We start from the raw sequence: 27,882 nt of genomic DNA, 5'->3' as shown, positions 1-27,882 counted from the left end.
TTTCTGTGTTGACTGAATGTGTAGAACGGTAACTTTCAAAAGTACCAGCTAAATACTGTGGAATGATTAAAGGGCAAGAAATGCCTGACAATAACTTAATTTTATATGAACGCCATCCTCAAGCCTTATATAACGCTGAAATAATTTTTAAAATCCGACCACTATTGAAAAAGATATGGCAGTTTGAATTTTAAGTAAATGGCTGATCTCGGAGGCAGCCATTTAATCTTTACCCTTGACTTGGTCCGTCATTCAAGTTGGGCAGTACCACTTGTTTATCAAAGTGGTGTTCACTGAAAATATACTGACTGAATAGCGAACAGTGCAGACCATGATCAGACTGCATGGACATGCAGGCTGATCTTGGTCTACACTGGTCGCAATGGCAGAATCACTTGACGCCAGCAGGCTAAAGGTTAAGTGTGTTTATAACATCATTTACACACTGCTGAATACTTTATTTAGCAAATGACCTTTTAACTAGATCAAATTTATATGTTTCTTGTGTGTACGATGTAAAACATGGTAATTTCTTTCACTATAGCTGGAAAAAGTAGAAAAGTTATTTTACAGAAACAAAAAAAATACAGATCAAATACGTATCTAGATATTTAATAAATCCGTCATTTTTTTTTGTTAACATGGAAACAAAATTGTCACCATTTTGATCAAATATGTAAATGCTCATAACTTTCTCAGTTTTAAGACGATTTTAAAAATATTTTCTATTATTTAAATGTTTCAAGAACTTCTAGCAAACGGAATTAACATAAGAACTACATTGCCTTTCCCTTTAATATTCCTGGGGGGAGGGGGGAGGTGGGGGGGTAATTTTCAAGGCTTTCGTGGTTGCATTAAATCCCCAAAAAACACAAGCAAAGTTCCCATTCTTTTATCTTGATAAGACGAAATCCACAAAGTTATATCCCACAGAAACAGCCATTTGTAGCAAAACAACGGAATTCTATACTCACAAATTCAATTTCAGAGAATTTACTCAAGGATTTCAGAATTGGTATGACTCTAACAGCTAGTTAGGACCAGTGATACATCGAAGAAGAAATAACAGAACAGGGATGAGGAATATCAGACAGAACTTCCAAGCTGGATTAGAAACAGTTTGATCCTCCTTTCCATAACAAGGTTTTTTCTTGATTTCTCTACATCATTTATAATAAATGCACTTCAATGGTGGTGCAAGGAATTTAAAACAATTTTAGTGGGATATTTTCCATAGTAAATTTCAGCTAAACCAGATACCTTTTTTTTCCAATTCAAATTTTGGGTTTATTTGTTGACTGATTGTGATAAAACTTTTAGGATATCTTAATTAGCATAAAAGCAAGATTTCTATGCAAAAAAATTGTAAAATTTCTAAAAAAAAATAATTTTCAAAATTATAATTTTGCCAAATTTTTACAATGGGAAAAATAACTGTCTGGCCTTAAAACTGTCATTCTTAGATATGTTAATTTTTTTTTAAAAAAGATCTTACTACCAGATCTTTAGAATGGTGTATAGCTTTTATCAAAATCGTGTTAAAACAGAGCCCCAGTTTCCAAAACAACCTCTCACATATTAGGTGGATCAAACAGTAGGTGTTTGTTTTCTTCTTTTTTTTCCTTTTCAATTTTACATCATACAATACTATCTCATTTCTCACTTTCAACCACTTACCTCCTGAAGCTGTGAATCTGAAACTTTTGTTTTTAAATTCAGGTAACGATCCAACGATGCACAAAACTTCTGCGTCTGCTTGTCAAACGCCTTCTTTCCTTCCTGCAATAATTATAACGAATACATGCAATATCTATCTAGTGACTGTTCTTAAGTGAGTGATATACTTACGAAACTCGGAAATATATGAGCCGCACATGAGAAAACCAACATAGTACATTTGCGACCAGCATGGATCCAGACCAGCTTGCGCACCCGCGCAGTCTGGTCAGGATCCATGTTGTTCTCTTTCAAAGCCTAATGCAAGTAGGGAAACTGTTAGCAAACAGCATGGATCCTGACCAGACTGGGCAGATGCGCAGGCTGGTCTGGATCCATGCTGGTCGCAAATGCACTACGTTGGTTTTCTCATGTGCGGCTCATATGATATTTTCACTAAACAAAGCAACCTAGCAGAATGTTGCTTTGTTGCTGAACATTTTAATACATCTTGGTATAATGCAAACACCTTAAGGTATCCGATCCACAAATAAGCAAGTTCTATATAACAGTGCTATATAAATATATCAAATATTGATGCCTGGTAACCTCATATAATTTTGGTATCATTTGAAAGTATATCATCTACTGAAAAAGAAAATATAAATTACACGATAAAAATATGTTATAGATTTTTTATATTTTTTACTTTGTAGTCTTCAATGATACTTCAACAGAAATCCAGTTGTTACAGTGTAAGATTTATCATTTTGCGGTCATAAAACAGGACTGTAATTATTCTTGCATATTATTTATGGTCATCATATTTATTAATTCTTGTTCAGCAGACACAACTCTTTCAAATGATACCAAAAAATCATGGGGTCACCAGGCATCGAAATTTACCTATTTGTGGATCGGATACCTTAATTAAAAGGTCAGTTACCTTCACAAATGCCTCTTTCAGATTTATTAAAAGTTATCAAAGTTTAATTTTGAAATTTTCCATTTTTATGAATATGTCCTATCATATTACATGTATTATTCTTTTTATTGTAAATGAGTCCATCTCAAGCAGACATATGTTTTGTATTGTTACAGACTGTTTCAAATTTATTAAATTTGTAAAGGATAAGTTTAAATATGAATACCTTTGCTTGGACTATGTGTTGCTTTCTGAAGTACTCCAGTGGTTTAATGAACTGTTCATTGGCCTTTTCCAGCTGAAAATATATAACAGGAAGTATGGATGTTGGCTGTTACCTACATAATGATAGGCCATACGGCGACAATATCCAGCTTTTGATGGTGGAGAAAGTCTCCCAGTACTCTTCCAGTTATTATTTCACACCTGTGCTGGCACATGTACTGAGTAGAACCACCAACCTTCCATAAGCCAACTGGATGGCTTCCTCACATTAAAGAATTGTACACCTCTAAGTGAGGTTTCGAAGCAATAGCAGTGAGGGGTGAGTGATTCAAAGTCAGTGACAACCATTTGGTCACAATGGATTGTGGTTAAATAATGGAAAAAATTGTGTCAAAATTTTGTAGTGAGGCTGAACCTAGATGTCTGGCTTTATACACTCAGTCTCTTGTGAACTGTGGCAAAATGTAGCAAATATTGCTCAGAACCCAGGAAATTGTCTGTCATATGAACTCATTTATTAAGCTTTTTTATCAAATAACGCTCATTTGCATCACCCTAGACTCAAGTCAATTTCTGGGGAACAGTCATGAACGTGGCCCAGGAGGGTTAAGACCCATGATCTCTAGGCTTCAGGACTGACTGACACCTAATCTGCAAAACCACCCATGATCTTCTGAAGGACAGTCAATAAAATGAGGCAGACGGTTTAAGCAGACATATTTCATTGTTTCTTTCTCTATAAGTTGTGGCAGTTTTCCTTATCGAAGACATTAACAGACAGGGGATTTCAATGGTCTTAATTGCAATACTGCATCCAAAGAGGTACTGTTAAAATCTTTTAATTCCATTTCCACAAAACTGCATGGTTTTGTAAAGAAACAGCTATTTTAAGAAGATATGAATTTGTGGATTTCAACTTTTGAAGACAGAATGAATGAAAGTTGTATGTTTTCATCTGGATTTAATTTAGTGAATTAACGAAACCATGAAATCCGAAAAATTTAATCCCCCACAGATATAAATGATTTCACAGTAGCTTAGAATGATTACTTGCTGGTTCATATAAAATGTTGGTAATTTCGAGCGATTGTACAAGCATCAGTGGATGTAGACATAATGTAGGAAAATTAAATAATTGAGAGATGCTGTGTAGATATAATATTCTCACATTAAAACAATCTATAACTATTAGCAAAACTTGTAACTGCCTGAGTGCCTTCTCCAACATGCACATTCTGATTGCATTATAAATAAACTACAACATTCTGTGCAGTTGTGAATAAATAACAACAATCTTCATAAATAAATGATGACTCTACTAAAAGGAATGCATCCTTCTCATAGAAAATGTAGTTAGTCAAGTCTGAAGACAAAATTAATGTAAAACTCGATACAATTTGACGGAATCATATGAACAACAATACTCATAGAAGAAAGCCAAGTATTCTCCAAAATTATAACAGCTACTGTAAAACAATATTGAAAGTAACTCTGTCCACCAATATGCTAAAACTGATAAATATGAAAATATACTCTGATAAAAGAATCAGACATCTACAGTTTTATTTTAGAACTGAAAGTGTCACTGATTCACAAAAATAAAACATTTACTGTCAAATTGTTATCTCCCTTTTGTCCTCATATTGAAAATACACCAATTTTGATGCTTTAGTCTCAAGCAGGGTAAAAAGCAGACATTGACCTTACAAACCATACAGAAACATATATGAGCCATGCCATGGGAAAACCAACATAGTGGCTTTGCGACCAGCATGGATCCAGACCAGCCTGCGCATCCGCCCAGTCTGGTCAGGATCCATGCTGTTCGCTAACAGTTTCTCTAATAGCAATAGGCTTTGAAAGTGAACAGCATGGATCCTGACCAGACTGCGCGGATGCGCAGGCTGGTCTGGATCCATGCTGGTCGCAAAGCCACTATGTTGGTTTTCCCATGGCACGGCTCATATACAGATTTTAAATGTATTCCTGTTAAAGGGAGGTAATTAGAGACTTACTTTTTAAACAGAAATACACTGAGCTCTGAGTAACTACTATTTATCATATTAAACATATCTCTACCAGATACAGTTGAACTTCAATGGCTCGAACTCGGATCTTTCGAACACCCGGGATCGCTCGAACTCTTCGCCCGGTCCCGAATTTATTCCTTCTTTATTCTATATAGTTCTACCTCGGATCGCTCGATTACGATGTAAGGTTTGTAACACATCATGCCCTCGAATTCCCAAATTCAAAATGGCCGCCATTTGGATGGCTCGAACAACGGAAAACTCGAACTTATTTCAACGGGACCCTCGAGTTCGAGCCATCGAAATTCGACTGTAGTATTAAGACTACAATTTAACATGCAAAAATGTAAATGCTTCGTCACAGCTAGCCACTTCAACAATGATAGTATTTTGAAGTGTTGTAAACATAAATTTTAGCCTGCTGGTGACTTTGCAATCAGATGTGCAGGCTGATCATGGTCCTCGCTGTTCTTTAAACAATCAGTAATTTTATAGTGAACACCCCTTTGAATAGTACGTGGTACTGCCCAAATTGAATGATGGACCAGTCCGTTTTAGAAATTTACCAGGGTAAAGGTTAATAACTATATTTATGAATCATTCAAGATAATAAGTCAGGTGAACAAATTCATGTAATTATGTTCATCATTTGGTACAAGTGCAGCAATCACTTATCAAGAATTAAAACATTATAAAATGAGAATCTTTCGCTGATTGTAGATGCAGAGGGTATTATATCTGGCTATAGGGTAACTGTTTCAGCAGTTACAAGGCCCTTGCAAAGTTACTGCAAAATCAGTTACACAAAAGCAAGACATTTCCATCCATACAAGTGACAGATATTTTTTCTTGCAGGGTACTGAATCCTTCAATGAACAGAAGATATAAAATAGTACTCGGGTTTGAATTTGAATTACTCTTACAGCAAGAGTCATCTTACACTCCTAACATAAGACCATTTTTTCGGGTATGGGAAAATCTTTATTTAACTAGAGATGCTTTTGAGAAAAGCGCATGTCTCCCATAACTGCTCCTATGAAAATTGTTAGTTTCTCTAGATGTTTTAGACGAGTGGATCCAATTAGATGGTCTGGATGAGTGGATCCAACCAGTAATTCAAGGGCCATAAATCAAAAGTGCCTAGGCGGATTTGGCTAGTTATCGGACTTGGGTAAGGTCTTATGGCCAAACACATTTTGTTCAGGTTTGGTGAAGATCAGATGAGAAATGTTCGACTTAGAGAGCGGACAAGAGTTAACAGACGGATTTTTTCGGTAATTCCAGGGCCGTAACTCTAAAATGCCTGGACCGATTTGGCTAGTTATCGAACTTGGCCGAGGTCTCATGGTCAAACACATTTTGTTCAAGTTTGGTGAAGATCGGATGAGAAATGTTTGACTTAGAGTGCGGACAAGAGTAAAAAGGCCGATTTTTCGATAATTCAAGGGCCGTAACTCCAAAATGCCTGGACCGATTTGGCTAGTTATCATTCCTGGCCAAGGTCTTATAGTTAAACACATTTTGTTCAAGTTTGGTGAAGATCGGATGAGAAATGTTTGAATTAGAGTGCGTACAAGAGTAAAAAGGCCGATTTTTGGTAATTCAAGGGCCATAACTCCAAGACCCCTGGACCGATTTGGCTAGTTATCGAACTTGGCCGAGGTCTTATGGTCAAACACATTTTGTTTAAGTTTGGTGAAAATCGGAGTGCGGACAAGCTTTGTGACAGACACACACACACACAGACACACTGGAGTAAATCAATATGTCTCCCACACCACTGTGTGGTGGGAGACATAATTACATTTTATTTACTGACAGAACATTGTCAGAATGACAGCAAGGTTCACAGCTATCAAATAATCATCATGTCAACTGACACATTATCCTAAAGAATTAACCTTTAAACCCTGCTAAATTTCTAAAATGGACTGGTCCATCATTCAATTTGGGCAATACCATTTATTACTCAAAGGGGTGTTCACTGAAAATTTACTGACTGAATAGCTAACAGAGCAGACCATGATCCGCCTACTGCCATACTTCCGCTTTTGGTGGCAAACAATAATGAAATTCACTGGGATTTTGATTGACAAGGGGCAGAACTTTGGAACTCGAGACGCTTCAAAGAAAATTTCCGCGGGTCAAGCAAACACGCATTTTCTGTGAGAGTCAAATATGACTTTTTCTTGATTTTCACAGGTCAAAACCCAGAACCTCGAGTCAACCGAACGCCCTGATCATCCGTGCAGACTGATCTTGGTCTGCACTGGTCGCAAAGCCAAATTCACTTGCCGCCAGCAGGCTAAAGGTAAATACTCACCATCCTCTCCCTTTCATCTTCTATTCTGCTCATCAATGAACCAAACTCTTTCAATGCCCCAGCTGAAACAAGAAACAGTTTTTTTATGATTATAATCAATATCATTATTTATCATCAAATAATTACACATGTATATACCTACTGTGAAATCACTGAATTTTGTGGGCATGCACATTCACGGTTTTGGCTTTCTTTTGGGGATATGAATTAATAATGGGTTTCAACAAAATATGCTTGTAGATCATGACAACAGGCATTGCCAAGCATATCGCCATTTTTTACAATCACAGGGTTTTACCTTGTCATGTCATTTGCTCGTGACCGAGATGACTGTTTGACAATATTCTTGTGCAAAAGTTGAGATAATTCATGTCATGCAACAGAGGTGGAATTTACCTTGCAGTTTTTTATTATAGAAAAAATACATACATAACCCAAAATTCTACTTCTACCAACAAAATGAACCTGGTCTAATTATATAACTACATCAATTTTTTCAAATACTAATATAATTTATTTACACTGCAAAAAGTTATTTTTTTATTGTGAAATGATATATATAGCTGGGGATACCAAAACACTTATGTAACTTTGTAAAGGAGAATTTTAATTCCCCAGCAGAATTCACAATCTGCATCGAATATAAGTTATTTCTCCATTGTGACAGCAAACTTATGTAACTTTGTGAGCGAGAGCTTTAATGCCCCTGCAGAAATCACAAACTGCACCACAGCCACTTCTCAGAATATGTATCATTGCAGTAACATATTATTAATCGAAATGAATATAATGGAATCAGCATTATCAATGTTTCATTTCCTCTGGATAATCATTGATAGGTCAAATTTCCCTGAAAATGTGATTGTATTGATTGATAATGACCCAGTTGGAATCATACAGTCATCTACCATCCCAGAATGGAGCAAAAATCATATTTCATATAGACATATTGTCGTAGCTTATTGCGTTTTGTCTCTGGAAAAAGGTTTTGATTTGTTTCATATTTGTTCAGCGCCATTTTGTGACAGTTTTTCAAGACTCCACTGACAACTTCCCCACATGAATATGAGGTAGAGCAATGATGAGGTAGAGCAATGAATAACTTTTGATTCTTATAGAAAACATTAAAATGTAATCTGCCCAGTGATCAAAGTGCCATCTTGACTGGTCATGCTGAAAAGCAAATCATAGATGGACAAATGGGTCGGGACGGGAATGGACAGGCCAGGACAGACAGACAGACAATTTTACTGTCCTACTTTCATATTAGATAAAGGAAGTGGTTAGACCACAAAACTTGGTCAAGAGCAACACTAACATACATGATAAAGAAAATCATCAGCTGTGTATTTATCACCTTTTAACCACTTAAAGTACATTTTGTATGAATTGATTATGATAAAACTGATCTTCACCAGGATACAGCCTCAAGTGTCATAATTTAACTGTGATGATCATCAGCTCTGCCACATTATCTGAGATGTGATCCAATATGCAGACAAAAAGAGAATGCCAGGTGGGTGAGAGTGGACACTGGGTTGAGTGGGGAGAGGGAGAGGAGGAATTTTTTTCTAGCAGATGGGGCTTGTGGGTAAAGGTAAAGGTAAATTTTATTTACTGCAGCTTTGAGAAACAATGACCATAAGCTCTGTAGAGGTTTTGAGCGACCCTATTTTAGGAACAGTTAAAATCAATTAAACCTTACCCCCAGCAATCTGCTGGGTGGGGACGTCTAGGAGAGAGGATGTCAGGGGGTGGAGAATAAACTATTTTCGCTAGAAGTATGCCACAGTATGAATTTTTGAGGAGGTGGAATGTTGTGGGTGGAGGTGCGAAAGTGGGGAAAGGAAGAAACTCACTATTCTATATGGATGATAAAAGAAATTATAAAGATTTTGTTTCCTTGAGAGACAAAAAATCCCTTCCTGAATCCTGGCTCAAACACCTGATCTGAATATATCCTTATAAAACTGAACTACACTAGTTTTATCAGTATTGCTGAGAGACCATTTTCAATATAAAGACAACTTATTACCATACAAGATCCAGGTTATCAACATTTTCATAAATTAAATGACTTGCTATCAACAAGCTCTTCAAACACTTCATGTTTTATGAAATTTCCATACTATAACTCTTTGTGTATTTAAATTTTAGGATTGACACAATTCGTAAAAGAATCTCTGCTGAAAGTACCTCTATCTAGTAAATACCTTTGATTTATTTTTTGTATCTGATATACATTGAATCTTGTCATTATGTAATGGTAGTCAATTAACCTACATACTTTCTCAATTATTAACTCCCACAGTACTTATTAAATAAGTGTTTTCTGCAAGAAACTGACACATTCCCCACATGAATCAGAGGTGGAGGACACAAAACTTAGGACATAATTTTAATGCATACCTTATTAGCTAGAAAAGTTATGAATTGTTCAATCACTTGCCAAGGACAGATATCCCAGTCTTGCCTATGGGAAATACCATGTCTAAAGCAGTGTGCACTTTGTAATAGTTATAGTATGTGTGAGAGTGTGTTACCAGGATATATCAGAGCTAGGGGTACATCGAGGGTATTTTTCTCTGCACATATCGTCGAGGCCGGTAGGCCGAGACAGATATGTGAAGAGAAAAATAACGAGATGTACCCCTAGCTCTGATATATCCTGGTAACACACGAGCACTACATATTATAACTGTTTTATCGCATAGTTTATCATTAAAATTTATATATCATTTTCATTTAAATTTGTTTATTATTATTTTTACTATTTTGATTCCCTTTCTGCGCCTCGCTGACTGAAACACTAAAACTTCTGTTTTAGAAAATGTGTTCCCCAGATAAAAGTACCCAACAAATTTCTGCATTGGTTTTAAATCTTTGCATTTCATTGGCCAGACATATTGTAAAGCTTGTTGTTTTGTTTGTAAAAAAAATCAAAGAAAAAGAAACATTTGAGAAATCTCAGAATTTCATATATTTCATGTATTTCTGAATTTGGCAATAACTATCAAGTTTTTGAAATATTCTAGTTTATTTATTCTTTTACTTTATAAATGTAGGTGTTTGTGACAATTCTTTCTCTGTGAACTGTAAATTGGAGCTAAAATCATCTTTTCTTTGAAAGGAAAAAATTATACTCCCTTGATAGGACCTCAATAGAGAAAAAGTGTTCCGATATATATCGGAACAGTTTTACTGTGCTGATATATATCGGAACACTTTTTTTCTTATGAAACTCCATAGAGATTTCCGTGTTGATATATATCGCAACAGTTTTGTAAGATATCAGCACAGTTTTGTAGTAATAATGTGTGTTACTATGTATAACATGCTGCAAAGATCAAAGGAAAATTGCCGCACTATGCGATAAATAAGTGAAATCATATACTAACTACATAATGCAGAGATTTACCTAAATTTATAATATATTTTAACATGATCTATTAGACAAGAAAAAAGACCTTACATAACTGCCTATGAATAATGTTATTAACTTTTTTCCTACTCTTGGGAAAGTATGAGCAATAAACTTTCCTCGATTTTTAGTTCCCCACAGTCATTAGGATAGGAATGTTACTATGTCTTACACAGGCAGGCATGTCCTTACAGTCTTCCCATAAATCAACAAGGAAAACATTCCCCTCTGTCACTGAGCCCGAATCAAACTTAGGACCTCTTAACTTGCAGTCTTATGCTCTTCCAACCAAGCAGCCTATGTAGACCTACATTCTATTTAGAACATACTGGTAACCTCTCACAGAACTCTCCTGATGGTTAATAACAGTCTCTCTATATAATTTAATATCAATCAATGTATAATATACAATGTATTTAGCAGCCTTTGAAGTGAACTTATCAAATTCCTCAGACAAATGAAAACTGGTCATAAAGTTCTAGCAGTTCACTGTAATTTGGCAGCACACATTATAGTGTTTGTTCTACATTGTATCTTATAGCTTCATTATTCTTGACTTGTTCATACTGGTGTTGTTTTTACTGTTTTTGTTGTTGTTACTTATATTTATGCTGTTTCTGCTCCTACTGTGTAGGATGATACTGCAATGATTAAGTTGTTTGTATAAAATTTTATAGCTGATGTTGCTGCTATCATTTACTGCTGCTACTGCTGATAATGAGAATGGTATTGAATGATGATGATGATTAAATGATGATAAATTTGTTGTTTATTTTCTGTTACCAAGGTTTGTATTTGTGTTGTTGTTGTTGTTGTTAGTGTAAGTTTTCGTCAATGCTGTTGCTGCAGTTGTTGCTAATGATGACTGTGTTGTTTTTGTTTGTATTACTGATACTTCTGTTGGTCTTGTCAGTGCTGCTGATAAATACATGCTACGTCTATAAAGGGCTTATAATGTTGCTGTTTAAAATATGATGCACAATTAAATGCTATGACCTCTAAGTGAAGCAATTAAATGAACACTTGACAGCCAATCTATGCAATTTTTTTAATCTAGACCATTTTTGATTACCTCCCTTTAAAAATAAGCCTGACTACAAAATTATTTGATGTTTAAACCTTAGCCATTGGAAATTCTGAGACTAACTCAATTGAAAGCATTACATATTATTAGGCTAAATCTGGACTATATTCTGAGTTTTGGCAAAATATATGAATATCTCATCAAAAAGATTGTTTAACAGATCTTCTTTATTTCTATGCTTTTAAGACGGTAGTGGTAACACTGAATGTCTCTATTTTAATAGTAGGAACTTTTGTTGTTTGTTCATAATCACTAATATCACATTATGCACGCCCATTAAACACTGATGATAACACTATAATAAGTTTCTTGTAGGCAGGACCTGGTTGTTGTCCTGATAAGGTAACTAAATTTATCTGCATTATATAATTATAGTAAAGGCATTTGCTAGTTTGCTTACATGACTTATTTTCTAATGGGAAAGAAACTAACTGTGTTTGTTGAGGTGTGTGTTCTTCGAAGGGCCCTTACAGGGGTAATACAGTATGTTCTTTACTCTTTATTCAATCATTTTCACCTTCTCACTAAATGTTTCAAATAGCTGAACGCCCCCATCTACCTGTTACACAAAATATAATGGTTTACTCATTAGTGTCTGCAAATAATTATTTCTACTAATCAGTTTTTCTTTCACACATGCAACCTGTTAACAGTCTATCCAATCCCATGTCATAACATTCTGACCCAGACAAAACATTCATGCCTGCCAAACACATGGGAGTATTTGTAAACCATTTTTAACATTACTGGGTATATAGCAGTTTTAAAAGACAGTCACTGTATTGTTTTATTTTTAAAAAAATACTCATTTTTGGCTTCAGCTTCCACAAACATTTCAGTATTGTAAAAATAGCAGTAAGTGGGAGGTACATAACAGTTCCACATGATTCTCTGTTTGTTTTGACTGAACACAGAAATATAATGGGACAGGGGTTGGGAATGGGTTGGGGGGTGCAGTTAACCTAAAAAGTGTTGTTGGTTTCTATTCTATAATTAGTATTAACCTGTTCTCTGCAAGTTACTGCCAACTTCTCAACATGAGTCAGATGTGGAGGATGGAATTACTTCAGACACAATGTATTTTATCAAATTCTCAGGGAGAACACATGTCTCGCCCAAGAATCAAACTTACTACCCTGTGATCATCTAGTATGCTTTTCATATTGAGCTAAGTTTGGGAGTCTCCACCTGGTTCAAATGAATGATGTCTGATAAATTCTTCAGAAAAATGCCTTAAGATATATTCTCCTCCATAAAATCATCAGGGAGAACATTTACCTTGTCCAGCTGCAGGGCCGGCAAAGCCTGATTTTGACTTCCAGTTACTTGTTGGTTCTCGTCTTATGCCAATAGCTATTTTCTACTATAGTCCGGGCTTAAAATAAAATTAAGTTTGTTTGACCTTACCTACCGACCCGATAAAATTGCCCCGACTCAAATAATTTTATTGCATTCCAGAGAAAAAAATTATTTTTATTTTCTTATCAGAGGGAAAAACTTATTTTGGTGCTTGAAAATGGCGATTATTTTATTTAACAAATGTGTAAATAATTATGGCAAGTGAGAAAGTAACCCGCGGTCAGCTAGTAGAAAATCGATAAAGCGGACTGTTCATTATCTTGTGTATTCCGAAAACGTGTCAACTATGCCGATAACGTGCCTCAGGCCATAGGATGCAGACGACAATCAAACCGCTTATAACCGGAAGGCAATCTGACAAAAGGACATAATTTTACAAATCTAATATCTAATTTACCCGCGAAACGTGAAGATACCAAAACGTCATGCCGGTAATTTTCCATTCCAGGAGCACGTGCGACCTGTCGTATTATCTAATTTCCATCGCTCAACATTACTTTTGTTTACTCATACACAAAAAACGCACGTAGTGCATTCATTTTTTTGTTATTATCGCATCAATATTTTTTAGCACCGCTTAAGAAGTAATATAGTTTGAATTCTATAACGATTTTAATAAGATATCTACAGGAATGCAGGCAAAATTCTATAGAAATGGTCAAATTTAAATTAAGTTCTTTGTAAAATTTCAAACAGTGCGATTTTAATTACTTATTTCTTTCTAAGAGTAAATAAATCATAAATTCTATGGACTTAAAGTTCAGACTTTTGACCAGAAAATACAAAAAAAACAGAATAAAAAAATCTTAAATAATGAAAAAGCGTCAGCAATTTAAATACATACGTAAAAAGATTTTTGGGAAACAGATATTTATGTTAGTGCGGCACAATAGCTCACAGATGTAGGATATCCACAATTATCGTTTGACACATTTACCTGTCAGTTTATACAGGATATTGAATTCGCTTTAACAAATTAAAGAAGAAACTTTTTTATTCATTAATTTAAAGAACCGAGGCGGTACGATCAAACAGTGATGTGTCATATGGCGCGAAAACATGACGTAATTCCATGACAATCTCGGGCAACTATACCGCTTTGATCTCCACTTCAGATGCCATGATACCAACACACTTCTTATAGCTCTTTGAGGGGGGTGTTAATTGATGATGAAAACAAGGACAATGACTAAGTTTATCAACAGAATAATTACCGATAATCGTTTACGCTTTTTATTTCGCTTTCAACATTGGGTGGATTATGATTATTGTGTCCATATTTTTGGGACACTTTACAAAATAAACGTTTTTCGGGAAATAAGTCTTGAGAAAGTGAAATAACTAGTCCTAACACTTTTGGAAAATACGGTCGGGGCTAGATTGTGATTATTAATACCATCGATGCAGTTATTATGGAGAGCAACTAGGTGGTGGTGATTACAAAAATACAGTGAAAGAAAAATGTCTGCTGTGAAAAGGAAATTAATTAAGAAGAACAAATATGATTGATTACAAAGGAAACGTAATGTACATGAGAATATTATTTGTCTACTATGTGTTATATCTGAAATTTGCTTGTACATAATACTGCTTTCATAACAGTGACAGTATTGCGGCAATTGACAGGCGAGTGGTGGGAAATTTAATTATCTGTGAAAATATATTATAAACTGACTTAATTGTTGATTTCAAAATATCTTTAATCAAAGATCGTTTTGAAATGCATTTGTTCGAAGTGAGAAAATCTCAGTTTTCGAATTTCAAGAATTTGACAAGAACGTAAATGTGTCGAAATATTACAAGCTAGATAGTTTTAATATTTTAATTTTGTTATGCCAGAACAAAGAGCTACAAAAATCTTTTGCTTCTTTTGCCAGGACAATGGCGTAATAAATGTCTGATGTCGGGAAAACCGATCTTGTTTCTGTTTTTAGTAACATGACCAATACGTGCAAGTAGCTTGAAGCTAAAAAATCATCACTTTTGCTTGCATAATGCCATAACCGTTGTAAAAATATTTTAAAACTCATAAAAAGTTACTATCTATTGAATTAAGCATCAAACACTTGTTGAAAATAAGCTGTAATTCAATAGTGTGTTTAGATGCCAAGTATCGCGTATTTTCACGACTATATTGTTTTGTACTTTTAAGCGCAGATGTAGTGAAAACAATCATGAAAACACTTTTGATTATATATATAAAGAAAAAGTATAGACATGAAAGATACTCAAAGACTTGGTGAACTTTGCCTTATGTGCAAATTAAGTCTGTGCCCATATTGTGTGTGCATGAATAGGGCTAGGGGTTTATTACAAGCATACATTTAACAGAGCATCTTCAGAGATTATCTACAAGCAATAGGTATTAATAAATAGACTTTATTACTGAGACAACAAACATTTAAAAAAAACTAAAATATAATAAAATTATTTACCAATCTGACTAAAGTACTTGATCTTCTAAACGAAGATCTGAGAACGACCCATTCACATTCGTCTTCTGTATATTTTGGATTTCCATTATTGCTATTTTTATGTTATCCAATCAGACGACTTGTTCGATTGTCAAAGGATAAGAAAAATATGCGGTTATTCCAGGACTCGAACCGGACCCTCGCTTACAAAGCAAGTGGTCTACCGACTGAGCTAACCGGCTATCTGATACATTACGACATAAGAATTGTAAATATCAAAAGTCAATGCTACATGTAGATTTGCAAGATGTTGTAAGCTAGGCTCTGATTGGCTAGCGAAAGAGCCGTCAGAACGAAGCAATGAATAGGTCGTTTTCAGATCCTATGCGTAGCGTAATAGGAGATGTACTTTAGTCAGATTGATTATTTACCTACCTACCTACCCACTGTAAAAATACTGGGTCGGTAAAGGTCAAACAAACTTAATTTTAATTTAGGCCCCGACCATGAATATATCGATAAGCAGTAAAATATGGTGAAATTCTATTTGTCCACAACTGGCTCTGGAACAAGCTGGGCAAGTCAGAGAATTGATTTCACCAACCCTGAATTGTACTGTGATAACAATCGTAACCATAACCCCATCTATTATACAGTATAACACCACTACAAAATGTTGCAAGAGGTTTTGAGCATCCAAATACAGAAAATTTCAGGAAATTTGCTGGCAACAACATAAATTGCTGGAGTCTGCATTGATGAGCGAGCATGGAGGCTGCATTGATGAGCGAGCAGTGTTTCTCTTAGAAGTCTTATGCTGTACATATCCAGTTTACTAAGAGGGCAATACTATACTAGTATACCCGAGACTTTTCACTAAAGTGAAATAAATACAAGAAGAAAGAAGAGGCTGTTTAAATGAAATCTAACAAATCTTTGGAACAGACAAAATTTAACAAAAATTCCCATTAATTTTATAATTTTTTTTTTTTATTCAGAACCTGAAATTCACGAGTTCATGTCCCAGTGATATCGAAATAGTAGATTTTTGTAAAGACTCAAAATCTCACAAAATTATTATAATGACTTCAAAGTTTAATGATTTATAGTTATATAATATTCAAGTAAAAACTTTTATAACATGGACAAAGACATTTAAATGATTTGCTCACTGTAAACAAAGTAATGTACAGTGGAACCCCTCTTAGCAAACAACCTCTGGACCTGAGAGTAGATATTAAGTGTGGAGGGCCGGGTTAAGTTTGGTTTAGAAGGGTTTTTTTCTCTATGGAATATATGTGAGCTAGTCATTATACATAGTTTTGCAATTATCAAGCACCATGATTCATTTTAAATCTTACTGTATTAAACAATACCATTAAAGTTTTAATGGACCTAATCTACCAAATAGAGTAATTTTTATTCTGGTTGTCATGATAACAGGCATGTACATTACTCATTATAAGATACACAAGCGTGTTTGTAAACATGGACGGTTCCAAACTGAAGGAGATCCATGCTCAAAAATAATGATAAAATACAATACATATCCCATATCTGTAGCTCTGACCAACATATAAACCAGGCCAGTCTATTTTATATTGAGTACAACAACACTGTTGACCCATTTAAACGAGGAGTACCTTTAAGACTGTTCGTATAAATAGCCATTTGGTCTAGAAAAATTGTTTGGAATCCGAAATTATAGTGGGGTTATGGTTTACAGGAGTATTTTTCTAATAAAATAAGACAGCCAAATTTCAGGACCGTAAAATTAATTCAAGTTCAGTCTGGAGGGTGTTTCCAGTATTAAGGAGTTCTGGTTTAGCGGGGTTTCACCGTAGTTCAGATTCAGATAATTATATATAATACTAACATTAAAATGTTTTAGAATGATCTGTATAAAAATATTCATTTTGGATTTTGCTTATTTTCAGCCCCTCACCTGATCCCCTCTCCCCATAATAGTGGGGAGAGGGGTTCATCACTCAGCTCTTAATGTTTCAGATACAGTTTCTGTGAAGCTGAAATATGCTACAGGGTTCAGAACAATTTGAATTTCCTATCAGATTTTCTTAACAAAATTTACATCAGGTAAAAGTATTGCAACTGTCAGCTGTTAAAACTTTTATCAAAACAATAATCAGTTATACTGCCAAATTCTTTAACAGTTAAAAAAAACAATTGAATAACTTAAAATTCCTACTGGGTTTACATGATTGTACCTTGAACACTTTCAATCCGAATTTCATCTACATCTACATTGTACGTCAAACTGTCAACTTTGACCATGACTTGACGGTGCGCAAGAAAAGACAACAGTTAAGAAATAAGTAACATGAAGTAAAGTATAATACAGTAAGAAAATAGAAATGGTCAAGGATGTGGTGCAAAAAGTAAAGTAAGAAGATAAAAGCATGAGAAATGCCTTCTACTACATCCCAACTGAGTGACCAGTCCGGCTTGCGTGGCACTACCAGGACACCAGGTCCCGCCGGCAGTGCTCCCTCGTCATTTGAGATGTATCCGAAAGGCATACTGATCCCTTAGAATGGCTGGGATGACAGCTCTCTCTTGAATGATGCCAAAGAGGGAGCCTCAGCGACACTGGCTGGAAGTCTGTTCCGCATCGGGATGGTTCTAGGGAAGAAGCTGTATTTGTAGTAGTCGGTTGATGTAGAGTACTGATGGAACTGGTTGTTATGTGCTGCTCTTGTTCTAGAGGTGACAGGTGTGAGATATGTGGAGGCTGGAATATCCACTAGATCATGCACGATCTTGTAGAGCATGATGAGCTGTGCCTTTTCTCTCCTTGTCTGGACGGACTTCCACGTACTGCAAGTGTTGGAGCATATCTGATCCACAGCGATGTGTTTCAATAGCGATTGGTGACAAATGGCGCTGCTGTGTTGAATCATTTCTACCTTATGGATCAAGTCTTTCTGGTATGGACTCCAGATTGAGCAGCAGTAGTCCAGATGTGATTGGACCATGGCCTTGTAGGCACTTGTCTTTGTGTCTTCTGTGGCTTTGTGTAAATTCCGTCTTAGGAAGCCCAGCATGTTGTTGGCTTTCTTGGTGATGCGATTAATGTGTGCTTCCAAGCTAGGTTAGATTGTAAATCCAAGCCAAGGTATTTCATGCTGCTATCGACAGTAAGACCTACACCTTTCAGGTAGTATGTATGGGTTCTGGGAGTCTTTGACCTTGTGACTCTGAGGACTCTGTGGGTGGAACTCCATACCCCACTTTTGTTTCCATGCGGCAAAAGAATTCAGGTCTTCTTTTAGTTGTGCTTGGTCCGCTGCTGACTTGATGTAGCGATATAGGATGCAGTCATCGGCAAACAACCTTATTCTGGATTTGACACACTCAGGGAGGTCGGTGATAAAAATCAAGAAGAGTAACGGACCCAAGACAGATCCCTGAGGTACGCCACTGACGACTGATACTGTGTCCAATGCATGTCCTTCAACAAGTACCTGTGGGGTCCTCCCTGTGAGGAAAGCCTGATATTATCCACTTCTTGGTGTTTCCTGTAATGCCATAGTGTTCAACCTTCTTTAGCAAGCGTTGGTGTGGTACTCAGTCGAACGCTTTACTAAAGTCCAGGATAATCATATCAGTCTGTGTACGCTTGTCTAGCGCAGAGGCAAACTCATGGTACAACGTTAGTAGTTGTGATTCACAACTTCTGCGAGCTCGGAACTTTGATTTATAAAAATAACATCATGAAACTGCATGGTAACACGTACATCTCCTGCAACCACCAATCTGTTTTTCTTTGGAGTTTCTGGCATTAGAACACCTACTTTAACTTTAAGACACATTCATTTGTAACATTTCTGGTTTAGCACCATTTTTCCAACAGTTACATATTTAACAGTATTCAAAAGTATTTCAGTTTTGTTATGGCGGGTAGCTTAAACTACCCATTAAACTCCTGACCTACACTACTCCTTCAACATGATACATTTTCCAGTTATATTTTCCTTTATATTTCAATTCTCCTGAATGGAACCAGTCTATACTCTATTGCCAATATCATCATATAACAAGAATAGACTGGCTTTTGACTCCTACAAAATTATATTTCTCAAAAATGTTTTCATTGTCAGTCTATTGGCTTGTCTACTCATGACCTTGAACCATAGAACCCTGTTCCACCTAGCAATTAAGCTAAGTGGGGGAGATTGAAGTTATTTTTAGGCGTAAAAAAAAAATTGTTTGTTTCTGGTATCCCGACCTACCCTAAATTTTTGGCCTGACCCTAAATGTTTTTATGGCTTTGGAGAATATTTTTTTCAACTTTTTAGCAAAAAGATGCAAAACTGCACTTTTTATGCTTTAAACATGGCCAGTGATGTTAAAAATCAACTTACTGATGCTCTAAAGGCATAACCCCCTTATTTGTAATCATTTTTTGACAAAAAATAATTCGAAAGTCTCCCTTAATAAAAAAATTTCCAAAAAAAAAAATAATTCCGACCTAACCTACCTAAATTTTTGAGCATGTTCCGGAAACAAGAATTTTTTTTTAGGCCTAGTTTTAAACATTAGAAACCACTGGGTAACAACAATACAACAAGAGCACCGCCTTGCGGGTGCTGACGCTCATCTGATTTTTTTTGTGTAATAGAAATATTGTCTACCCATGATTTTCTAAGTCTAAAAGGCCATCATTCTTGCAAAAAGCAGGATAGAGTTATGTTTCTTGATGTACAGTGTCACTTATGATGGTGAAAAACGGTTGCAAGTTTTAAAGCAATAGCTTGATAGTTTATGAGAAAAGTTGACTTAACATAATACTCAACCAAGAAAATGATTTCTAAGTCCAAAAGGGCAATATTATTGCAAAAATCAGATGGAGTTACGCTTCTTGCTGTCAGGGTCAGCTTATGATGGTGAACAAGTGTTGCAGTTTCAAAGCAATAGCTTTGATAGTTTAGAGAAAAGTTGACCTAAACATAAAACTTAACCAAAAATCTGATATTTTCAAGTACAAAAGGGGCCTTAAATCTTGCAAAAAGCAGGATGGAGTTATGTTTCTTGCTGTACAGGGTCAACTTATGATGGTGAACAAGTGTTGCAAGTTTTAAAGCATAGCTTTGATAGTTTAGGATAAAAGCTGACCTAAACATAAAACTTAACCAAGAAAACTGATTTTCTAAGTCCAAAAGGGGCAATTAAATCTTGCAAAAAGCAAGATGGAGTATGTTTCTTGCTGTACAGGGTCAGCTTATGATGGTGAACAAGTATCCAGTTTCAAAGCAATAGCTTTGACAGTTTGGAGAAAAGTGACCTAAACATAAAACTTAACCAAGAAATCTGATATTTTCTAAGTACAAAGGGCATAAATCTTGCAAAAAGCAAGATGGAGTTAGTTTCTTGCTATACAGGGTCAGCTATGATGGTGAACAAGTATTCCAAGTTTCAAAGCAATAGCTTTGATAGTTTAGGAGAAAAGCTGACCTAAACATAAAACTTAACCAGGCAACGCCGACGCAGACGCCGACGCCGACGCCGACACCGACGCCGACGCCGACAACCGCTCAAGTGATGACAATAACTCATCATTTTTTTTCAAAAAATCAGATGAGCTAAAAATGAAAATTTATAGAAAAACAAAGACCTTAAAATTCAACAAAATGTAAAATTTTCTTCAAAGTTGTGAAGTTCAGAAACTATTCTCTGAGAAAATTTGAGGTTTTCAAATACACTAAATAATTATAGCCTATATTAAATATAGTAAAACGCTGAGTATTAATACTCAATTCTGCAGATCTGAACAGTTCCTAACCTTCTGTATAAACAGTCGATGACCGAATTTTTTTGAGTATTTGAAGCTGTATGAAGTTTATGATAACCATAAAATAATCTGATAAAATGGATTTCAAAGATGTAATCAAGAAATCCTCTGGGGTTAATAGAAGCTTACAGCTCCAGATTTTTATCCTCCCTGGCTAGGCAATTAGGACTTAACTGCAAAAATTTGGTCTGAATATCAGTCAAATATCAACCTGGCAGATTAATAGGGTTGTATGAAGTAATGTACAGGGGTATACAGCTGTATCAACTGTAAAATACTTCCTCTTTGCTTATGATTCACTAGTACATCTGAACCTGCATTAAAGGTCACCTGTATTAAGCAGACACTTGACGTAACCCTTACCCTGATACTGACTGAATGGCAAACAGTGCAGATCATGCATGATCAGCCTGCACTGCAAGGATGTGCAAGCTGACTATGATCTGCTCAGTGCAGTGGTCACAAAGGCAGAATCAACTGTGCCCAGCATGATAAGGGTTAAGCAGCCTGAGTCAGCAATTTCCCCAACATAATAAATTGAAATCTTGTTCCATTTCAACCTGGCAAAAGCAGCCTCCTGCATTTAGCAGCCAAATTATGTGACTCCCCTGGCTGGCTGCCTAATAAAGGTTTAACTGTGTTTGATGGACATTAATAAAATTTCTTTTTGTTTTGATTGTGTGACATAATAAACATGTAGCTGTGTAATGGCAGTGAAATTTTATCCTACCCAGTATTCAAAGATTACAGAGCATTACTAAATTGTTCTCCATAAGTACTACAACTTCTCCACTGGAATCTGGGGCATAAGGTTAGCTAAAATTTCCATCAGCACAAGTACCGTTACATGCATGCACTGCAGAAGACTCCTAAGTAACAAAACACTCAACAAAAATCTCCAAAACTGTATACAACCTCAGTATATTCCCTGAACCATACAGGCAAAACAACAGTCTTGATCGGGAATATTTTCATCCTGCTATATGTACTATGCCAGTTTGAAGTCATAAAGATAAATTTTGTTCTAAATCACCTCTAAAATTCTACTAAAATCATTATTTTCATGGCATTTCACTTATCTTTATTATAAATTCAAACTCCTTTAAACATTATGCAAGGTATTATATATCTGGGAAACTATCTAAACTGAATTTTATTGTCTCATTGTAGCAAGAAATTCTGAGATCTGTAGATGCAATGCTGTATTGCAAAAGGTTGTGGTTCTACCCAACCAACTGCTTAGGCAAACAAGAGCTGTCTGATGACAGCGCGCTCGACTATTCGAAGAATTGATTGAAGAATGGGGTCAAAATATTTCCACGGATATTCAGACAAAAGAAATAAATAGATTAGACAAACAATGTTCCTATATTACTTTGATTTCGATAAGTCTTGCACTAAATGGCAAGATATGAGGCAATTTCAAAGTCAAAAAAGGGCCATATTAAATTCAGATGGAAATCATAATGATAAACAAGTGTTCAAAGTTTAAAAGCCATATGTCAAATAGTTTTGACAAAACATGGACTTGTATGAAAACAGAACCAATTTCAAAGTCCAAAAAGGACCATAATTCAGCCAAAATAGATGACAGAGTTATTTTCTCTTTCCTACAGATAGAGACTATTATACTAAACAAGTGATAAAAGTTTCAAAGCCATATGTCAAACACTTTACAAAAAATATGAACTGGTACGAAAAACTTAACCAAGATTTCTAAGTCAAAAGGGGCCATAATTCAGCCAAAATCCTTGATGGAGTTATGTACTCTTGCCTATAATTGCACATGGTGATGGTAACAGGTGTTGAAAGTTTCAAAGCTTTATCTCAAAAGACTTTGTCAAAATATGAATTGGTACGAAATATTAACCAAGATTTCTAAGTCGAAAGGGGCCATAATTCGGCCAAAATCCCTGACCGAGTTATGTACTCTTGCCTATAACTGGCCATGGTGATGGTAAACAAGTGTTGAAAGTTTCAAAGCTTTATCTTAAAAGACTTTGTCAAAATATGAACTGGTAGGAAAAACTTAACCATGATTTCTAAGTCGAAAGGGGCCATAATTCAGCCAAAATCCTTGATGGAGTTATGTGCTCTTGCCCATAACTGGCCATGATGATGGTAAACAAGTGTTGAAAGTTTCAAAGCTTTATCTTAAAAGACTTTGTCAAAATATGAACTGGTACGAAAAACTTAACCATGATTTCTAAGTCAAAAGGGGCCATAATTCAGCCAAAATCCTTGATGGAGTTAGGTACTCTTGCCTATAACTGGCCATGGTAATGGTTAACAAGTGTTGAAAGTTTCAAAGCTTTATCTTAAAAGACTTTGTCAAAATAAGAAATGGTACAAAAAACTTAACCATGATTTTTAAGTCAAAAGGGGCCATAATTCAGCCAAAATCCTTGATGGAGTTATGTGATCTTGCCTATAACTGGCCATGATGATGGTAAACAAGTGTTGAAAGTTTCAAAGCTTTCTCTCAAAAGACTTTGTCAAAATGTGGACTGGTACGAAAAACTTAACCAAGGTGTGACGCCGACGCCGTGGTGAGTAGGATAGCTCTACTTATTCTTCCACTAGTCGAGCTAAAAATAATACCCTTTAAGCACAGCGTACGTACCCAACCACAGAGGCCAACAAGAGCATTGCAAAGCGGAGCAATATACGCCCAAAGGTAAGCCCTTTGACAAAACCAGTCATCTAACCAACTAGTAACTACATATAAATCAAGTTATCCTTCAAGGGGTTCAAGAGTTCAGAGCAGACATGAAATTGCTAACGAATGGAAGGGACAGACATGACTGACAGACACTGGCGTTATAACATAATACCGTTATAACTTCATATGTCCCTTTGGGGGTATAAAAACTCATCATTTGACCAAAACTGTGTCCATGAAACTCAAAACCAAACCAGAAAAAATCAAATTTTTCAAAATTCTGGTTTCAGTAATACTCATGATGCTTTTTTTTTCAAGGATGTCTGCATGATCCATAAAATCTTGAAATCTCACGTATACACGTAACTACTCATATAATTTCAACACCTCAAAGTAACATATTTCAACAGATACAAATATACATCTCAACTACAAAAGAAAACCATTATTATCACCTTTCTTATTACATCATGCTGTTTAACTTTCAGTTTTCATTTCATATCTCAATGAATTATGGAATGCTGATTGATATTTTTCTAATTCAAAGAAGCTTTAAAATGAAATATCTATTTCACCAGCCACTGTATCTGATAGGTAAAACATCTGACAATGCTTAGGGTATATAGGTGATTAGTCTCCCAGCATGCATTATCTTTCAAGTGTTATCTTCATACAGTTTTAATGTGCATTCAAGTTCCATTGTGCAGTGGGTACTGTCTGTATTTTTCAGTGTGCTGTGGGTGCTTTCTATTTCAGTACAGTCAGCATAAGATACAGGTATCGAAGAAAATGCAAACAGATAAACATGATGCCAGATTTAGAAATGCTAATGCCGATGCACTCAAATATTTCTGGATGGCCTGTATTAAAAACATACTGCTGAATTTTCATATTTGCTCCGTTATTCAGTCTGAAACTTTGCATTCCTACGACAGTGACTTAACTACAAATAAATTGAATACAACAGTACGATCTCTAGAAATATTCAGCAGCATAATCGAACTATAAGAGGCATATAACCATTATAATCTTTATCAGTGTTCGAGGTATTGGTGAAATTTCACTAATTTTAGTGTATTTAGACTTTCATGTTTATATAGTTACAGTAAAATTAATTTAGTGGTCCAAGACCGTGCTGATGTACATAAGGCTCAGGCCAACAACCGTGAGTGCTTACATAAACTCATCTGAATTTTTTGCCGTCACTCGAGTGATTTTTTTTATTCAGAAGTTGAAGTAACCATAGATAAAATATATTTGCCACTGTTTTATTTTCAATTCAAAATTCAGTCTTGCATATCAAACTTTATCAGCAAGGAAACCTTGAACAATGTGAATATTTTTTCTGAAATAAAAGTTTGGTGAAAAATATCCACTCTACAATAACCAATGGTGCAACCCAGGACTGGTATATTTAATAGAGAGGAGGTTTACCCGGATAAGATATTAAGATGTATGGGAGAACATTGCACTTACAAATTAGTCTCTCATCGTCTGTCTGTTGCTGTCCTATACACTCAAAATTGAAATCCATCAAACTATTAGAAAAGTGCTTCTGTGCCTTTGCCAACTCTGCAATATAAAATTATAACTGGATTAACAGAAAATATGTATTCTGAAATCTTAAATGAGAGCTGCTGCATCTCTCTTGCATGTACAGAAATACCCAGGAGTCTTAAAGCTTTCTTTTTAACCTTAAGCCTGGTAAATTTCTAAAATGGACTAGTCTATCATTCACTTCGGGCTATACCATTTATTATTCAAAGGGGTGTTCACTGAAAATTTACCAACTGAATAGCAACAGTGCAGATCATGATCAGCCTGCACAAACGTGCAGCCTGATCTTGGCCTTCACTGAGCCCAAAGGTAGCCAGAAGGCTAAAAGGTTATAATTAAGGATCATAATGTTTAGAATATCTTAAAGTTTGCTTATGATGTGGCTGCCACATTTTTGTTATATATATGGACATAAAATATACCAAATTCTTGTTAAATCTCATCTTTGATAATTGTTTTTTCCTATTTTTTCAAAGGTTTATCTATTAAGTAACAAAGTCGAAAGTATTACTAAATCCATTGTTTCTGTTTACCTCCCTTTTAAATACGACTCTAACTGTGCTCACAATTTTTGGATGATTAAACACAAGTCCCAATGTGGTTTATATCAATATATCAAAGCAAAACAAGAGGGCCATAATAGCCCTATATCGCTCACCTGTTATCATTGCACTTAAGGACAAGAAGGTCAAACAACAAAGGGAAAAAATTTAACGAAAAAGAAAAAAAAAATTCTTACAAGGTACAGATATGTCAAAAAACACCTAAAAATTGGAGGTACCATCCATGTTGTACCACAGAAAAGTGGTCTCGTTTTTTTCCCTACAGCCAATAATAAAAAAGTTACTAAATAAGCTATTTATAGTACCATAAAAGGGAAATTATTGTAAGTGAACAAAAGAAGGATCTGCCAAATAAAAACGAGAGCACTGCAATGCAACGCAAATGCAGAGCAATATACACACAAAACAAAGTCATATGACCTTTGACCCCTAAGTGTGACCTTGACCTTAAAGTGAGCCATCCGAAACATGCACTCTGCACATCGTTTCGATGAGGTGAACATTTGTGTCAGATTTCTTTGAAATCCTTCAAGGGGTTCAAGAGTTACAGAGCGGAAGGGAAATTGCTAACCAACAGACAGACAGACAGACAGACGGAAACCGAGGCGATAACATAATAGGTCCCTTTGGGACCCAACGGGTGATCACAAAAGCTCACCTTGTCACTATGTGACAGGTGAGCTAAAAAAACAACAATAAATTACCCATCTTTAAAATAAAAAGATAGAACAGCCTAAAAGAAAATGGAGAATTTCTTAATTAGTCTTAGGTTATTTTATTTTTTTGTTGGATTTAACATCGCACTGACACATTATGTCATATGGCGACTTTCCAGCTTCAATGGTGGAGGAAGACCCCAGGTGCCCCTCCGTGCATTATTTCATCACAAGCGGGCACCTGGGTAGAACCACCGACCTTCCGTAAGCCAGCTGGATGGCTTCCTCACATGAAGAATTCAATGCCCGAGTGAGGGTCGAACCCACATCAATGAGGGGCAAGTGATTTGAAGCGACCTTAACCACACGGCCACGGAACCCCCTAGTCTTAGGTTAATAACAATGGATGTCTTAGGTTAATAACAATGGATAGTAATGGCATTATCTATATAGTAATTTCATTCATGCTTGTACATTAATAGCTTTAAAATGGCTTGGACAAAGTAGTAAGCATGTTCATTACATTAATTGCGCTAATGTGAAAAGTTTATTCACATATGAAAAATAGAAAGTAACTTATCAGCCTCCTATCAAAATACATACAAATTTACAACAGCTATGTACATAAACACAAACATATATATTATAACCTTTTGAATCCTCCCTGTTGATTATATCAGTAAGTCTTTCTTTCCTGTATTAATTAGTACGCCTTCATCCTTCAAAAGCCCTTCTAATTAATTTCCCCTTTGTGGATAATATCAAGCCATTATATTCAATAACCACTTTCCTCTGTTGGTTCATATCATATCAATTTTTTATATGCATCAGCACTTAATTTAAGGCATATATAAAAGGTCATTCTCATATATATATTGTTTTGTTCTGTCTGTATGTATGGTTTTTTCATTACTGTCATCACACTGACACAACTATTGGTCATATCTTATGGTGACTTTTTCAGCTTTTGGTGGCGGAGGAAGACTCCAGGTTCCCCTTCAAGCATTATTTCATCACGGGCAGGCACATGGGTAGAACCACAGTCGCACCTTCTGCATGCAAGCTTGTTTACTGATTTTAGAGGTGGGTGTACTAATCATTTCTAAAGGACAATGTGTCAGTTGGACTAACTGATACAAATCATCTGATACTGACACAATTTGTCCGAGTTACCACAGTTCGAGCCATCAAAAACCAT

The 27,882-nt window shown here is 35.6% G+C and overlaps 1 protein-coding gene across 12 annotated transcripts in view; it reads right to left on the bottom strand.

Moving 5' to 3' along the window:
• Nucleotides 1–27,882, bottom strand: part of LOC123557739 (rho GTPase-activating protein 26-like) — a 100,809-nt gene that overhangs the window by 65,741 nt on the left and 7,186 nt on the right. For all 12 annotated transcript variants that reach the window (XM_045349390.2, XM_045349393.2, XM_045349394.2 and 9 more), the window contains exons 2-5: nucleotides 25,385–25,480; nucleotides 7,160–7,221; nucleotides 2,808–2,879; nucleotides 1,678–1,779 (exon numbers count right to left, since the gene is read on the bottom strand). In XM_045349390.2, the coding sequence (XP_045205325.2) occupies nucleotides 1,678–1,779; nucleotides 2,808–2,879; nucleotides 7,160–7,221; nucleotides 25,385–25,480 (332 nt within the window). The remainder of the gene's footprint in view (nucleotides 1–1,677; nucleotides 1,780–2,807; nucleotides 2,880–7,159; nucleotides 7,222–25,384; nucleotides 25,481–27,882) is intronic.

This window comes from Mercenaria mercenaria, chromosome 5 (genome assembly GCF_021730395.1).
Source record: "Mercenaria mercenaria strain notata chromosome 5, MADL_Memer_1, whole genome shotgun sequence".
NCBI lineage: Eukaryota > Metazoa > Mollusca > Bivalvia > Venerida > Veneridae > Mercenaria > Mercenaria mercenaria.
Note: the sequence above shows the minus strand (reverse complement) of the source record. Positions and strands in the feature narration are given on the sequence as shown.